This window comes from Rhynchophorus ferrugineus, unplaced genomic scaffold (genome assembly GCF_030347505.1).
Source record: "Rhynchophorus ferrugineus isolate W39M unplaced genomic scaffold, kcgeb_rfMv2 rfM1, whole genome shotgun sequence".
In the NCBI taxonomy this organism is placed as follows: domain Eukaryota; kingdom Metazoa; phylum Arthropoda; class Insecta; order Coleoptera; family Curculionidae; genus Rhynchophorus; species Rhynchophorus ferrugineus.
The window spans coordinates 60,733,362-60,751,045 of record NW_027472580.1 but is presented as its reverse complement, the minus strand read 5'-3'; the positions used below and the strand labels follow the sequence as shown (position 1 = coordinate 60,751,045).

General features: G+C 31.0%; 1 protein-coding gene across 1 annotated transcript; it reads left to right on the top strand.

Annotated features, from left to right (window-relative positions):
- The first annotated feature begins 393 nt into the window (after window positions 1–393).
- LOC143199090 (trypsin delta) lies at window positions 394–3,467 on the top strand. The gene is made up of 5 exons (XM_076408842.1): window positions 394–552; window positions 2,060–2,255; window positions 2,307–2,456; window positions 2,845–3,056; window positions 3,117–3,467. The coding sequence occupies exons 1-5, from the start codon at window positions 471–473 to the stop codon at window positions 3,389–3,391; spliced, it is 915 nt and encodes a 304-aa protein (XP_076264957.1). The 5' UTR covers window positions 394–470; the 3' UTR covers window positions 3,392–3,467.
- Window positions 3,468–17,684: the final 14,217 nt, after the last annotated feature.

Here is a 17,684-nt window from a genome sequence, read left to right as displayed (position 1 = left end):
TTATATTGTCACTGGCCTGTTATAATTTTCGTGTGCTTTATTCGCTAATTTCTCGGACAGCAACAATCGCACTGCCATCAGCAAATGTAGCCATCGTCATATTTTCCATTTCACATGTTTAGAATAGATAAAGAATTAACCCCAATACACTTCCTAAATTAAAAATGTTAAATATTGTTAATGTTGAGTTAAGAAAGAGAACTTTCCTATGGTGAGTAAAAATTTGTTGCAAAAGTAATACACACCGTAAAACTGTAAATTTTTTCACACTTCAATTTACTGAATATAAATAAAGACGATCATATCAATTATATTGAAATATCGATGTTATACAATCAAATAATGTAATTAAACCATAATATTAAGATAAATTTCTTTATCAACAATTAGGATTACTTTGCGCATTTTGTGGATAAAAATAGGTATCAAATGGTAGGGATATATAATATAAATATTGATCAAAATTCACTATGAAACAAACAGGCAAGATGGCTTTGAACTTGTCAATTTTACGCCTTGTGCTAGTTGTTGTTATTACACTCGTAATAAACGGTAAGTGTACGAAATTATTGTTAAATTCATTGTAATTAAATTTGTATTATTATATTTGTATGTATGTTGGTGCAAAATTGTAAACAAATAAACTTCTGATATTATCCAGATATCAGCTATATTCTATGGGGTTCCAAACTTATTTTGTGAACTTTTTATTCTATATCAGCATACCAGTCAACAAAATTGATTTTACTACATGTAAAATATTAAAGAAATACACAATAAAGCAGACGCGATAAATAACTACATAGGATAAATTTTGTATATTTTGTTATTTTGTTCTTGTGTATGAATAATTTCGAGAAATGTAATACATTTTTAAGTAGCCAAATGGTGTCTGTGAAAATATTACTTCAAAGGATACTAGTATCAGTTTACTTAAAACTATCTTGCTAATTGTGACGAAAAATTTTATTTGTGGATTCTATTTCATTTTTATGTATTTATTATATCTCTTTAATTATATTTATCTATAGAGATGAAAACGCATACTGTCAAGCTAATTTAAAACTTCTTTCTTCTAACTAAAAAGAACCAGTGACTATTCCATATACACTATAAACGGTATTGCCGTATGCTTCGAACAAGGAGTAACGCGTTAGTTGACGCAAACGACCAAAGGCTTGTACATAGCCGTTATCCCATCTGGACCACTTCGCTGTTGATCGAAATTGATCTTCTAACACCTAATGACCTCTTATCTGAAGTTTAATGTTTCTATACGGAAGTGCATGTTACTCCGGATAGGAGGGCTTCACTATTTTTCACAATTCGTTGTTACCCCATTTACATTTGTCCCCAATTAAAAGGATTGCTGATATTATTAAACAAGGGCAAATTATTTTGGAGAAGAACATACTTTATGAATGACAAGTATTTTTAAAACTGTAAATTATTAATGATATTGGTTTTATTTTGAACCAAATATTTTGCTTTCTCTTCATATGTGTAATTTACGTCTCTTATAATATTTTTCTGGCGTGATTAATTTTAGTATTATCTTCAAACAAAAATATGCCGGCTTCATTGACGCAATCAAGGCGACAGGAAGGTCGTCCTACTGTTGCGATAGTCCCGATTCTAATCCTGCTGAGGCATGCATGTTTGTTATTGTAACTGTACATGTCTTTCGGCAACAGTGGAAAATCCGACAACGAATAACTATCTCAATCATCATGCCATGATCACTAACCATTCTGGGTAAGAACGGATGTTTTCCGGGATGGTCTCTAAGCTGTTCACTGGCCAGTTTGGTTAATGCCGAGGACCGTGTTCCGCAGCCCACATCAAATCTGTGGATCTAATCCAGATAAACCCTCATTGGTAAAAAGAAGACTTTAAAAAATTTTAAACAAAAAAATATTGCCCAGTACATGAATCAGTAAATATCAATGTGTATGAATCTCCAAACGGATCCGATAATTTTTCAAAATTGTCTTCAGATAGCATATTAATGTGTATAAATTAAATGTAAAAGTAGTAAAATATATTTATTTTTATGCAGTTGCACTTGCACAGGAGGGAGAACTATGGATACCGCAATACTATCCGGCGGAGCCGACCATTTTCGATAACTCGACACTCAGAGTTGTCGCCGGTCAAGATGCGTCGCGTAATCAATTCCCTTACCAAATCTCACTTCGATTAGTATCCGGACTTTTCATGTATCATATATGCGGAGGATCCATTATCAGTCAGAGGTATATCAAAGACTGATTAGTTACGTTTTTTGTTAACATATAATTTGCTAGATGGGTTCTTTCTGCTGCTCATTGTACATCTGGACGCGATGCTTCAGCTTTTAGAGTGACTGCAGGTATCTTGATCCAAACTGACAGCGGAATTGCCAATCAGCAAACTGTAGCTGTATCCCAAATTATCAACCATGCTTCTTATCCTGGGTAAGTGAGTTTTATATTTTAAATATTATCTTCATTGTTTGGTTTTGCCTAGTAATAAGGATTTAATTACCTTTCAAGATATTATGATATTAATATATATTTTATAGAATAGAGAAAATACAAATATTTATTTGAAACTAAAAAAATAATAAGTATAAGTATAAAAAATAAGTATAAAAAATATAAATTTATTTTGTCAGTTGTCGTGGTCTTTAAGTGTCTGACACAACCACAACTATGTCTAATTTTTTCTCGACATACCATTACAATTTTTTGGCCTTTGTGCGATGATATTCAACAAATAAATTATAAATTAAATTACCTATATATATATATATATATATATATATATATATATATATATATAATCTTTAATAATTATAAATAGGGGAAGCGTTGTATCTGCTAACGACATATGTTTAATACGTCTGGCATCGCTCCTTACTTATGGTTCCAACGTCCAACCTATTGCTCTTGCTCTTGCTAACTCTAATCCAAGCGGAACTGCTACTCTTTCTGGATGGGGTTCCATTGGACCCCCAACAAATGCTGCTGCATCTACTCTCCAATTTGTTAATGTTCCTATCTTGGCTCAAACCCGTAAGTAACTTTTAAGACCTACGTTAAGACCTATATTATATTTAATATTGAAATATTTAGAGTGTGCGGCCATAATTGCGTCATTGTCTGGAACCAACAATCCTTTTAGAGCAGCACTTAATGTATGTACAACAACCCGAACCTCTTCATCTAGAGAATCAGCTTGCAGTGGTGACAGTGGTGGTCCCCTTGTCGTGAACAATCGCCTTGTTGGAATTGTGTCTTGGGGATATACTCCATGTGGTAGTCCCAACGTTCCATCTGTCTACGTTCATGTAGCTGCTTACCTGAGCTGGATAAGCGCTAATACCGCAGGAGAAGTCGCAATCATATAAGTGCAGTACTCTTGACTTCAGTAGTAGATCATTTTAGATATAGCAAAAATTAAATAAAGATTTTCGAAGTAAATAACTGTATATTTGTTATGTTAAAACGCAAATAGCTAAACTCTACCTGTGATTTGTTATAAGTGAATAATAATTTTTTACCTACAAGCTTTAGTGGCGAAACAAATTATGGTCCACTAGCTATTTAAGATATATTACAATTTTACAAAATAGTAAATATATTCAAATAATAATTAAAAAATATATAGAATGTAAAAAATATGGAATATGAAAAGTAAGACAAACTTTAAATATAAAAGCATAAAAACAAACAAAAGAATATAAAAATAACAAGCTTGGTAATGCTGCGAGAGGCGTTTAATAATATTGTCATTTGTTTGCATTGAAAATTAAGTCACTAGGATTTCCATCATTTTGTCTACAGAATAACCTAATATAATACCTGTAATAATACGTATAATATACAAATATACATATATACATATATACTCCGATATTCAAAAAGTTGTTAGAGTGTTCTTTATATTTTCAATCTATCTATAACCTCGCTTCTGCCTCTGTGAGATTTTTCCACGCAATTTTTGGTAAGCATTTGAAATTTATCTACGTATATTTCGTATCAAAAATTCATTGTGGTTTTTGTCTATCATTTTTAGAATAAAATATTCTACTTATTACATCAAACTGAAGACATATTGTAACACGAGTATAAACAGTAACATTACAGTAATGAAAACCGTTCGTGCTTCTGAGGTTTCTTATAAATATTTCTCGGTTAATCGATGATCTTCCAAAACGATATCTAGCAGTCTTGTTATCATTTCTGAAATTGATAAACGCCTTTATTCAGTAGAAGTATGCTTATGTAAAATTTTAACTTTCATCAATTCCATATTGGTGATTAAATGCGTTAATAAGATTTTCATTATCTACCTGTTCAAGTCAAACTCTATAGAGATATTTTCTAATTACTCCTGGCACATTCTAGATCATATGTCTTCCTTAAATAAACTTAATGAGAGAATAAGATAGTCTATCTGCTGTTTAATATTAATTTTTGCGAATGAATGAGTTAAGTTCTATTTGAGATGACGTCACATTTTTATCGCAATTTTGCAGAAAGCAACTCACGTTAAATTTTAATTTTGATTGGCTGAATCTTCACTTTTGTAGTATATTTGTTTTTTGTTTTAGTTTTCAATTCTCTGAATGAAATTCACATCAATTTATAACCAAGATAGCAACTCTACCATCTACTAGCATGTTACTAAACTGCCATTTGAAGGGTTGATATTTAAAAAGTTATTAAAGTTCTTTAATATTACAATATTGCCCGCAAAATATATATTTTGTTTACAAAATCTTGATAACCTTATCAACATTAATACGTATTCTATACTACATTAACATACATATAAACTTTTTATTTTTTATTTTTTAAACTGGAATAATAATCAAATATTCTGTACACTTTATTTTGTGTACGTTCCAGACAAGAAACACATTATCAGAACACAAAGACATATCGGACTTGCTTAGATATGATGAGATTTATAGTTATCTTAAAATGAATTAAACTCAATAGTCATGCCATAAATAAGATATAAATTCTATCTAAGCTATTAATTATATCTTTTAAAATGTTTACTGTATTCAATACGCTATTATCAATTATAGCGACCTAATTTATTAGAGTGCTTCTAAAAAGATGATAATCAATTATTAAACTCTTATATTGCGCATTATAATAGACATCATGAATAAAATTTTACTTTTAAACGAATTAAACATATCAGACAGAATCACTTTTTTACTAACTAGGACTAGTGGGTAACTTAATCTATCTAGAAACTTCCATTTACTGTCTAGTCTATAGTTAATAGTTATAAGCAATATTGTGTGTTGGATAAGACCTATATAATCAGCCCCTAATAATCAATAGTTCCAACATATTTTAGAATATATAATCGAGCATTGTCAAGTTGCAAGAATTCTTTCAAAGACCAAAGAAAACCATTCAAAGACCTTCGAGGCTTAGTAATTGATGATTAACCATTTTCAGAAGTTTACATAAAATACAAAAGGTAAGAAGACTATAACATGCTGCCAATGCCATTTTCAACTGTATAATAATTACTTGGTGGTTTATTGTGACAGGTGATGAGCAAGGTGTAATGTACTTATAACAGTTGAAAACACTGAAAGGCATATTTTAGTTAAAAAGACCAACAATAGCGACTAGCAGATGCAAAGTAATCTCTTGCATAACGTTCGGCCATACTTATTTATGTTTATGTAACTTATTTGTTAACACTGCTGTACTTACACCTTTTGTTCAGATATATGCGACATGGCTTGACCAATAAACGGTCTCCAAAGGCTGAAGAAATACGAAAATCGGTCGGTTGGTTATATGCCAAACCTACATTCCAAGTTACTAAACCGATGTACTTTCGATAAGACACCGCACGTTGCTAAAAAGCTCAAAAAAAAAAGAATAGGTAATGATGCAAATATTTGGATTAAAACAATACATGTAATAATTTTTCATATCAAAATTCACATCAGCTTATTTATAATTCGTACTACAATAATTCTACTCAAATTATTATAATTTATAAATCAATAGTTGCAATATGTTAATTTCTTTTTACTAAATTAACCATTTGAATCGTATACAAATATGATCTTTCATTGTATTAATGTTTATATAACCAAACATTATTTAAGTATCAAAATTATTGTTGTCAATAAAAAATATTTATCAATATGCCTTTAACTGGTCGATGTAACTTTAACTTGAGCTTCTATGAAGCCAGCAACAAAATGATGTTCTTTTATTCTTTTAGAATTGATATATATATATATTATATAGCAAAATTTCTCTTTTGTTTTTATATAAGCTGTATCAAATTTTTGGGACGGACTTTAGGAGGATTTTAGGAGGATGAAATTTTAAGGATACGTGTGATGTGATTAAGTCCACTCTCTAAGGAATTTAAATCAGATGTGATAAATTAGTAAATTGAAGACGGATAGTTCTTGGAGTAAATGATGGTATGACGTAGCCTGAAGTTATCTGACTATAAATATTAGTTTCTTGTAATGCCATTATCTCATATAAAATTCCCCCAAGCAATTGTAAAATTACAAATTTTCATTTAATCAGACTGGTCAAAAGTTAACACAAATTATAATAAACAACTTTTTAGAAATGGAGCTAATAATTGTAGTGCCAATTTTAAACCAAGGGCTTAGAATAAATACCATATTTAAATTAATAGAATCAAACAATAACATCTGAAACAAAAAAATGGCAAAACAGATAAGACAATTTATAAGCAGGCGAGATCTTGATGTCAATGTAATCAGGTTATAGTTCTGAAAACGAAATGAACTCCATTAGATATATTGTGAAATTAATTCAAGTTCAAGTTCAATGGCAAGGATGAAATTAAGAATACTAAGATATACCAAGAATCGGTGATTATCACGACAAATACTTCTAATATCATGGATTTTTTCTACCCTTTGTTATTCCACAATCTGCCCTATTGGCAATAACTATTTCTAATGTCTATATTATATGTACATGGCATGTAGAAAATCACTTCATTATACAATCTTCTGTATAAAATATTATCTTAATTAATTAGTCTTATTCTAAAGCTTATTCTAAAGTCTACATATGTCCAGTAATCAGATCAGGTGGTGTTAAACGTTTTAGTCTACGCACTTCACTATCACGTCGCATATTTAGCTGATTAGCGAGTACATTGGGATGCTGACACTCTTTCGAAGTATTTCACACAAACACGTTGAATTACACTCGTTATAGGTTCTAGAGGAATATCGCGTTGTATCACTTTATATGAAATATAATACGGTGCATCAACAACGACACGCAACACTTTATTTTGGAACTGGAAATAGATGCATACAGTATGCATACCTTGTTATCTAATGATAACTTGGATTTGCGCCCAATGAACTAATATATTTGATATAATTTAAGTCCAAGTTATCTCCATTTAGAGAGTATGTGCTTCTTCCAGGTTAGACGTCGATCTAAGTGCATACCAAGTTATTTAACATGCTCTGCTTGGGGAAGTTTACGATGATTGATATTCACTGGTAGACATGTTTTTCTACGCAGGGTAAACGTCACATGCGTGGATTTTGTTTCATTGGCTTTAATGCACCATGTCCTCAACCATATTTGTATTCGTTATAGGTTCTAGAGGAATATCGCGTTGTATCACTTTATATGAAATATAATACGGTGCATCAACAACGACACGCAACACTTTATTTTGGAACTGGAAATAGATGCATACAGTATGCATACCTTGTTATCTAATGATAACTTGGATTTGCGCCCAATGAACTAATATATTTGATATAATTTAAGTCCAAGTTATCTCCATTTAGAGAGTATGTGCTTCTTCCAGGTTAGACGTCGATCTAAGTGCATACCAAGTTATTTAACATGCTCTGCTTGGGGAAGTTTACGATGATTGATATTCACTGGTAGACATGTTTTTCTACGCAGGGTAAACGTCACATGCGTGGATTTTGTTTCATTGGCTTTAATGCACCATGTCCTCAACCATATTTGTATTTGCACCGGGTGAGTTTGTAGGTGTATTGATGCTGTGACTGTATCTTCATGGGATGCTAAGATTGCTGTGTCATCTGCGTATGTTGCCACAGTGGTTATTTTTGTAGTGGGCAGATCGGCCGCATACAGAAGATACCGTACTGGACCAGTACACTACCTTGGGAACTCCTGAATATATGGGATTTAATTCGGTATGTGCATCGCTTTGATTTACAATAAAATGTCTATCAGTGAGACACAATTTTAGTAACTGATAGTCCGGATGAAGGAGAAGTTTCTTTAGTTTAACCTGCAAGCCGCTATACCATACTTGGTCAAAAGCCTGATATATATCAAGAAAAGCAGCCCAGCAATATCTCTTGGCATTTTAGGTTAGTGTTTATTTTATTTACAAGTATATGCACTTGTTCTATAGTCGCATGCTTGTTGCGAAAGCCAAACTAATGTTCTGGAATAATTTTTCTTTTTTCTATTATATAGTTTAGCTTCTTTATGTAAAATTTCTCGAAAACTTTCGAGATTATCGGTAATAAATTTATAGGTCGATAGGAGGTCACATCTTCTGGTATTTTTGCTGGTTTAAGTATCATTAATATTTTAGCTATTTTCCAGATGCTCGAGAAGTAATTAATTCGTAGCATAGCATTAAACATAAATGTTAATAGTTTTGTACCCTTTTCTGATAGTTCTTTCAAAAATGTTACCAGTAATTAAGTCATAACCAGTAGCTTTTTTAATATTAATATCTCTGATTGTTTGTTTAACTTTTTTGACCGTTAATTTCTCATACAGTAAGTCCATTTGAAATGGCGAATCTAGTTTTAAAACATTTTTTAAATGTTTTGAGAAAATGTCGGCCTTCTTCTTCAGATTGTATTAATAGGTAACGAATAGTCTGTAGCCTCAGTTGGTGTCAAGTGTTCTAGCTATTCTTGAATGCCTTGGTTTTGTTCATTTTGGATTTGTTCTTTCAGCTCTTTTATTGCCCTTTTAAATTTTCTTTTATTCTCTTCAGTCCTTTGCTGTTGCCAATTTCGTCGTAACTTTCTTTGTTCTGCTATCTTTTTCTGTATTGTACTTGATATATGTGTATTTTTTCTTGGAAATGTTTCACTGTTGGGAGTCGCGGAATATGCTGCCTCCTGTATATTTTCTGTAAGGTTTATTGCTGCTATTTCTATATCCATTTCAGTTTGTAACGGTTAGTTTAGATAGATCTGTCGGTCTAAGTTTTCTCTAAATAAGGGTCACTTAGTTCTATTATTGCACAGAGAACGGGGTTTATTTTTGATGGTAATTTTTGAAGACTGGTTGAAATATTATTCTGCATGACACTTTTCGTATAAATATTTTTTGTAATACAGAAATCTATAAAATCTGTTTTTTTTTCTGTCTGAAAGCCAATATGTTGGTTCACCAGTAGAAATAAGTTGTAAATTATGTGTCTTTATTGCTTTTAGCAGTTTTCTAAGTTTTGAGGTTACTATTCTTGAACTCCACATTAAATATTTTGCATTGTAATCTCCTCCGGCTATAAATCTATTACCTAGCGTACTGAAGAATCCTTGATAGTGTTCTGCTTTGTTGTTATGTTTGGGTGGGCAATAAATCGCAGACATTGTTAATGGTCCATGGACTTCCTCTATGGTTATACTGGTGGACTGTTGGTAGTCTTTGCGGAATTTTTCTTTTTCGAAAGTCTTTCTTTTGCGACTTTTTTTTGCAAAATTCTATCATCTCGAATGATAATGGCTGTACATCCATGAGCTTAATCATCAGATTGATTTGTATGATAAAGTTTATATTTGAGAATTTTCGAATAATGTTTGTCCGTAAAATGTGTTTCGGAAACCACCATAACGTCAATATTTTGTTCAGTTACGAACATTTTTAGTTTTCTGGCGTATTTTTGGGGCCCATTGGCATTCCAGATTGCGATTTTGTAGCTAATAGTTTCAAGCATTAGGCAAGTTTGCTGACGACGGTTGCGAGTTGACCAAGCATCCTACTCATTTGATCTATTAGTTTGGCCATCATGTTTTCTGATCTAGAGATGTTGCTGCTACTTTTAGTAGGTTGTGATGTAGTTTTTCCATTTTGTGCTGAACCGTTTTCAACCATTTGGGCATAAGTTATGTCTGGTTGACTTGATCTGGTGGATAGACTGGTAAGTGTGGATTGTTTTTGTTGATTCAAACATCAGTTGATGAATATTTTATTTTATTTGCTTCCAAAGATAAAAAGAATAGAATAAATACATTGCTTACATCACGCACTTCATTTTTCACTCAAGTATGTTTTTACATTAGTTTTTGTCACGTAAACACGTATTCACTACACTTTAGGTCCACTGAGATGCAGATAGCCGCATATGTTATGCGTTTTCAACATTCAATTAAATAAGCGTAATAAAATACTGGGTTTTTTAAAGGAAAGGTACCTTTCTAGAGCTTGGAGCGAATTGAAAATACGTCTTCACCTTACGAAGTTTGGAACTGAACTTAATATCATGTAATAATGAAATTATTTATATAAATTAATAAAAAATTACTGAGAGTTAATATTACTGACAGCTGATAGTACGGGAAATTAATTATGCTACCGCATTATTTGGCTGATGCATAATAACACCTATAGATAAATGTACCGACAAGTAATGGGACTGATAATCGATGGTATTAATGATATTAAAAATAGGCAGTGGTAATGGTAGTCAGCTGCAATAACGGAATAACCGCCATGGTTAATAATAATCTTGGTCCATAGTAGTAAATAATAATGACAGACAACGGACAATAACGATAACTGATTGCAATTATTAACTACGACATGAGAATGAAATGTGGCATGCACATACAGTACGAAGGGAAGGTAACACGCGACGTAATAACTACCCTAACACTAACACTAAAAAATATTTTTAAGAAAAAATTTGAACCGACTTCAAAAAATAAATAAGGAACCCACTAAAAATTAAAAAATTATCAAACTTAAATTTTTAACATAAAAAACCTTTTAAAATGAAATATGTATATAATAATCGTTGTAATAACTAAATAAAAATAAACAAAAACTTATATAACCTATCTACTAAACGTATTGTATATTCTACTATATACAAACAAGTTTTCTTAATATCTACCTAAACTTATATATCTATTTACAATATTATTTAACTACTACCAACTGATTACTTTGAAGTCGGCGCCGAATCCAAACAGTAATATTATTTTAGAATTGTTTTTTCTGTTAATTTAATTTTTGAATATGTCACAAAATTATATTATTATTTTTGTTTGGCTCGAATCCGCGACCATTTGGGAGCTAAAAGTTTTAACCACTGCGTCATAGAAGCACTCTTTTCTCTCAATTTCCCCCACAGATCTTGATTCGGTTCCAATGAAGAAATATAAATGTAAATAATATAAATAATAATAATGTTTAATATAAATGTTAGGAAAATATAAACAAAAAAAACTATCGTTTACGCTATATTTTGAATGATTCTCTAGATACTATATTTATATTTAAGATATTTTTATTTTATATATAATATCTTAATATTTTGTTGAGACCGTAGAATAACACGAATTTACTAATAACCACATTCCCCAAGAATCATGGATAGACATATGGAAGTCTCAAACACTCAAATAATTGTTAAGACTGGTTAAGTTAAAGATGGTATACATTTGATATATATGAATGATGTAAACTAGGTGTAGTAATTTGTCAGCATTAAATTAAAATCTTTTAATGCTTAAAATAATTGTTCTTAATCAGAAATGATGTATATTAAGGGATTATTATTATTAACAGATTATTTGTCTAAAACATAGATATTTTCAGTACTTAATTTATCATTATTTTAATATATGTGATATTAAAGTTTATTTATAAATATGATACATTGTAATAAAATCAGATGGATCGAATCAGATAACGAAAGTTGAAAGTCATGAGATATGACGACTAAAAATATGAGAAATAATAATGTATCCTTTTGAATATGCAACCAATTAAATTTGAAAAAAGGGAATTACTTTCAACGAGTCTTCCGTGACAAAATAAATTTGGATAAAATGAATACGATACTTTAAATTCTAATCATTTTTGTTATATTTTAGCCTCTCGTTTTTTACCAACCAGGGTTTATCTAAACTCTATATACTATTCAATATAGGCGCCGAACCATATTCCTCGTAATTAAGCCCACCCACCGGTAAGTGAATAACTTAGAAATCATCCTATAAGACATCCGGTCTTACCCAGCCTGGATACTGAAGTGGTATGGATCATTTTCCTTGTCGAATATTGCACTCTTGTCTTAAAGATAATCACAAACATAAATATTTGTTGTCCCATCAGGATTCGAACATGCGACGATCGAATCGCAATATTAGTAGGATTACCCTATCGCCTTTACCACTGCATCAACCAAGTCAGCCATAAATTTTTAAATCACAGCACTATATTAATTTAACCAAAGCAGTAGGTAGCAACATAAACTTTACAGGATCAGAAAACCAAACTGTCTGTTTTAAAAAACCAAAAAAGTTTATAACAAAGAAATTATATCAAGTAACAATAATATCATAACTACAATACCAGACGTAAACATTTTAACATAATTCTTTTCGACAATATTTTTTCTCCATCCCAATTACAATATCCTGATTAAACAAAAACAATTACTTCTTATCGTTATAGTTTTAAACCGTTATTTATTATTATACTTTTTCTGGTTTGAATAAACTAGATATAAACAAATACAAAAAATTATTTAAGAATAGATACATTTATATCAGAAGTTAAATGTTATCCAATTTAACTGAAATTCTAAAAACTTTTATAATTTTAACGTAATGAAGATGCACTGCATGAAATAAGAATAAAAACGAATATCATTCATTAACTTATTTGTTACTTCTTTCTGCAAAAACTATTTCGTTACTTACTAGCACTTTAATTATTTATTTGCCAATTATGATAACAAGTGTGATTTATTAATTTTCAAAGGCATTTATGCTAATGCAAAACATTAAGTTATGTGCAATTTCTTTAAATTATTATAAGTTTCTTTAATGCCGACGTAAATTATCAAAACTGGCATAATCCTCCTACTGTTGCGATAGCCGCGGGTGCGAATCCTGCTGGGGCATGGTCGTAAATTTATGTTTGTGATTGCTTAAAATTTGTGAATGTTCTAAGCGAGAGTGTAAAATCCGACACGGAAAATGATCCCAATCACGCCAGTAACCGGGCTTGGTAAGCTCAAGTTGGTCACTCTCCAGTCGGTAGGCTTAATGCTGAGGACCATGGTTCGGAGCCCACGTTAAAATTTAGGCTCAGTCCAGATAAACCCATAGTTGGTAAAAGGAGACCTTAAATTATATTTTAAAAAAACTGCCATAAAAAAATCAAGCCCAGTACATTTTTAAAAGGATTTTTTATATTTTAGCCGCCTTCATTTCCGAAAAATACAACAGTTTGATATTTATAGAGAGCGTTTTACAAACTTATTTTGATTTTAAAATATAATAGAACATGTTATTTATTAAAACGATTTTTGATAATAATTATTAGTACGTAACACGGTCGTGATAAATATATATTATAAAATGCCATATCTGATAATGAAAATTTATCTAAAACCACTCCAGTAATTGAAATAAATTTATGCTTAATATGCAATTAAATATGTTCATTCAATATTTCAATATTGTTTATGGTAAATATCATATATCAGTCGATTTAATATTTTTTAAATAAAATTCATTAAAACACTTGCCTATCGATATATTCCTATGTACAAGAATTGTTCGATGTTCCATGATAACAATTAAAATCATAAAATTATAAAATAAAAAAGTAATAAAATATTTGGAAAAAAACTAGTTGAAATAACTAAATAAAAATTAACCTTGAATCATTATATGTGATTTGAAAAATATTTTAACCAACCGAAAACAACAAAAAACGTTGCCCGCGACGGAAATCCAACTCGCGGCCTCCGCGTGTTAGATAAACACTCTAACCATAGGTGGAAAGTGGCCTGCAGTATTTCTACTGCTTCCCATATGACATGGTTAGTTAGTTACTTACTTAAAACTCCTAAAAATCCCTTGAAGAGTATAGAGGTCCGGTCGCTGCTTTGATCATCAGCTTACATAAATAACTTTAAACTATACAGTTAGATACCTGTTAGTTCCCCTAATATTTAAAGAAATATCCTCCATTGAAGAGTTGTGTCTTCCATCACATCATCTCAGCAACAATATTTTACCCAAATATCTGATTATTTTAGATTAAAAAAAAGATCTGTAAGCATTGTACGCGCCTTTGAAATATGAGGATTTCCTCGGATTCCACCATCAGATCCTGACTTGGTTTGAACCTCGAAAGTGCACTCTTTAGAATAAAAAAGAATTTTTAAAATCGGTCCACAATTCACGGGGAAATCGGTGAACATACATTAAAAATATACAGTCGAATATAGAACCTTCTCCTTTTTTGAAGTCGGTTACTTTTAAATATATTTTTAATATTTTTAATTTCTTTTAGGGTGAATATTGTAGAGAACAAATCAAAAAAATATATATCCCTACGACAAATTTGGCAAAGATACTGAAACTGCTGATATAATTTTGGTTTCGTCGAAAGCAGCAACAAAACTTTGGAGGATGAGTTACTTGTTAGGCGTTCTCCTGATGTAACTTGATCTATAGATTATCCTGACGATACCACACCTTCCCGATAATTATTATTCAGCAACAACTATGGATTTTTACAACAAACGTGAGTCACTCAACTATATTAACTCCCTATAACTATTACTTTTCTAATATATCTAGATGATTTTGAAGATTGGCTTGAGTTATTTCAGCAATCATAAGGGCACTTGCCTATTATGTCATGTTATAAGTCCATATTGTTAAAACTTGAGAATTATGCGATCATCAGTATCTGCATCATTGGCTTCCAGATTGGTGTCAAGATAATAATTTTTTATTTATTAATTTATTAATTTATAGCCGACAACTACAACCAAAATTTTATGGATTAACACTTACAGAATACAGAGAAATAATTTGCATATGATAAAAAGTGAGTGAAATTAATACAATGATAGAAGTAATAGAAGTAATAGTATGGATAAAATAATTAATTACAATGTACAAGTACATCACTTTCAAGTTATCGTTATATAGCACTTTTAATTATATTTTTATAATTATTTTTATTTCTTTTAGGTTGAATACAGCATAACACAGAGAAACATATGTGAAATAATATCTATGTATGTATGTATAAAACATATATATGTATAGATAAAATTATTCTGTATATAATACTGAACTTGGTTACAAGAACAGATATAAATAGAAATCATCACAAGTAATGTAGTTATTGGAGTAATGCCTTAGTTCATGGATTTTAATGAAACAAAGGACAGGTTTCTTGACGTAAATATGTCAGGTAGTTCATGAAGGAAATCGAGTTGAAATCTCAATGTGCCCAAAAATTGACATTCCGTGAGTATGTGACACACACGGGTGTATGGATCGCCATAACGTCTACATAGGGGGGGGGGATCTCCCCTCTGAAGAATGAATAGCTCTACAGTGTCCTAGCATGAGTCAATTTAGATAACCTAGCACGATCTGGAATTGGAGAAGATAAAGGAGGAGAAAAATTCATGCTTTATTGGTCATAAATTATTGTGATCATCAACCAAACAACGAAGTAAAATCATTAAGCCAGTTTCAATAAAGTATAATATTATATATTAATAGCGAGATCTGAGATGGTGTCCTTGGTTTTGATATAGATCATTTCATTTGACTTGATTCCCATGTCATTGAGGATTCAGGAAAACATTTTATTTAGTGTAGTTAGTTCGAGAGTATTGAAAATATTTACAATTATTGGATGACCGTTAGTTTGTTATTTAATAGCACTTCATGCATTGGAGATGTCCATGCAGATCAACCATTCACCCAGCTCTTCATTCAAAAGCCATTCGAAAGATTTCCAGAAAACAAAAAAATCATAACTAAAAATGGTGTTATGTTTTGGGAGGCATAGTCAGGAGGACTGACACAACGCCAATACCTTCATCGGTCTTGAAACAATCTGTATATAAGACACGCGACAAACATTATCCTGATAGGAGGTTATTTAGAAGCTTCGTGACGCAGCATAATGAAAGTGATGCAGAAAGAAAATGTAATCTTAGGAATATATCTGAAGAATAAGATATTTATATTGAGGGGCATATAAGACAAAATTATCTTTCTATGAAGAATTTTTCAATATTAGCATTTCTTTGTATCCTTGTATTGTATCCAATTTAGTATGTGTACCGCCAAAGTGAATACAAGTGAATTAATTAAAATTTTTAAAATTTCCAAGACATAAATTCAAATCTTGTAAGCAGCTAATAAATCATATCTTTATGCAAATGCTTGTCTCGTAATTATCAGCCGATTACAAAACTACTTTGAATCATGGTGTGATAGCTAATAAAGAATACGGAAGGGTGGTATGCCAGGTATGGTTGCCCTTATATTATTTAAACTCCTCTTGTTTTATTAAATAGCCTTGTTTAGCGTTTCAAATCTCGACTTTATCAAACTGGATGAAGTAATCAGTACCAGTATTTAGCCAAAACGACGATTCTTAAGAACTATTATTACTTTTGATTAATTTAGACAAAATGTATTGACCCATATCTTCATATCTCACACATCGTTAAGAATCTTTAACTCACGTGCTTATCCCAGTTTTTTCTATCACCAACCGTTATTTTGTACAGTTCTGTTACCTTTAACAAAACATTTTCAGCTTTAGAGTTAGGGAGCGCTTGAAATATTTCTGTGTATCTTGGAACATATTTTTGTCTTTAGTTGTGGTCGTTCCTCAATGTAGTTTATTACTCCCGAAGACTGCTAAAAAAATGCTTTGTTTATTTGGTAGACTTTATATCAAGGGCATGTTTGAGAATCTGCTCACTTTCTAAGATGTTTGGCTATATTATAAGAACACTATAGAAATTAAATCTTTCAAGATGTATAATTTTTGGGATAGGTAATGATGTGGCGCAGATTGAAAGTTGCTAAGGTATGACTTCCTGTAAATCTGCTCTTCTAGCTCTCCTTTGATTTTTTGCCAATCTAAAACATCTAAGAAAAGGATATCGGAGTAATTAACTGTGCCCATAACGAATGACCATTTAAAACTGATATAGTGTTATTATCATATGAGTTATAGTGTTATTATAATACTGTTATGGTGATATATTAGTTATTGGTTGGTGTCTTGTTCCCATAATGTTCCATAAATATGTTGGCTATGAGAGAGGCTATATAATCTTGAAACTGGAAATATGTACAGGAAGTACAGTACTGTATGAGAGGAAAAACATCTTTCAACATTCTAATCGATTTTTCGTTTATTTCTAAAATCTCATTGATGGGAACTTCTTTGAAGAGAAGGACTAACAACAGCAAGACTAACAACAAGGGCCTCTAAACTTAGTATTTTGTTACAGCAGTGGTATTTATCCTAGTGCTAGCCTTGCCTCTCTATAAGGGTTTTAACATATTACTGTGGAAATTGTGAACTAATTATTTATATTTAGAGTATTATGTAATATTA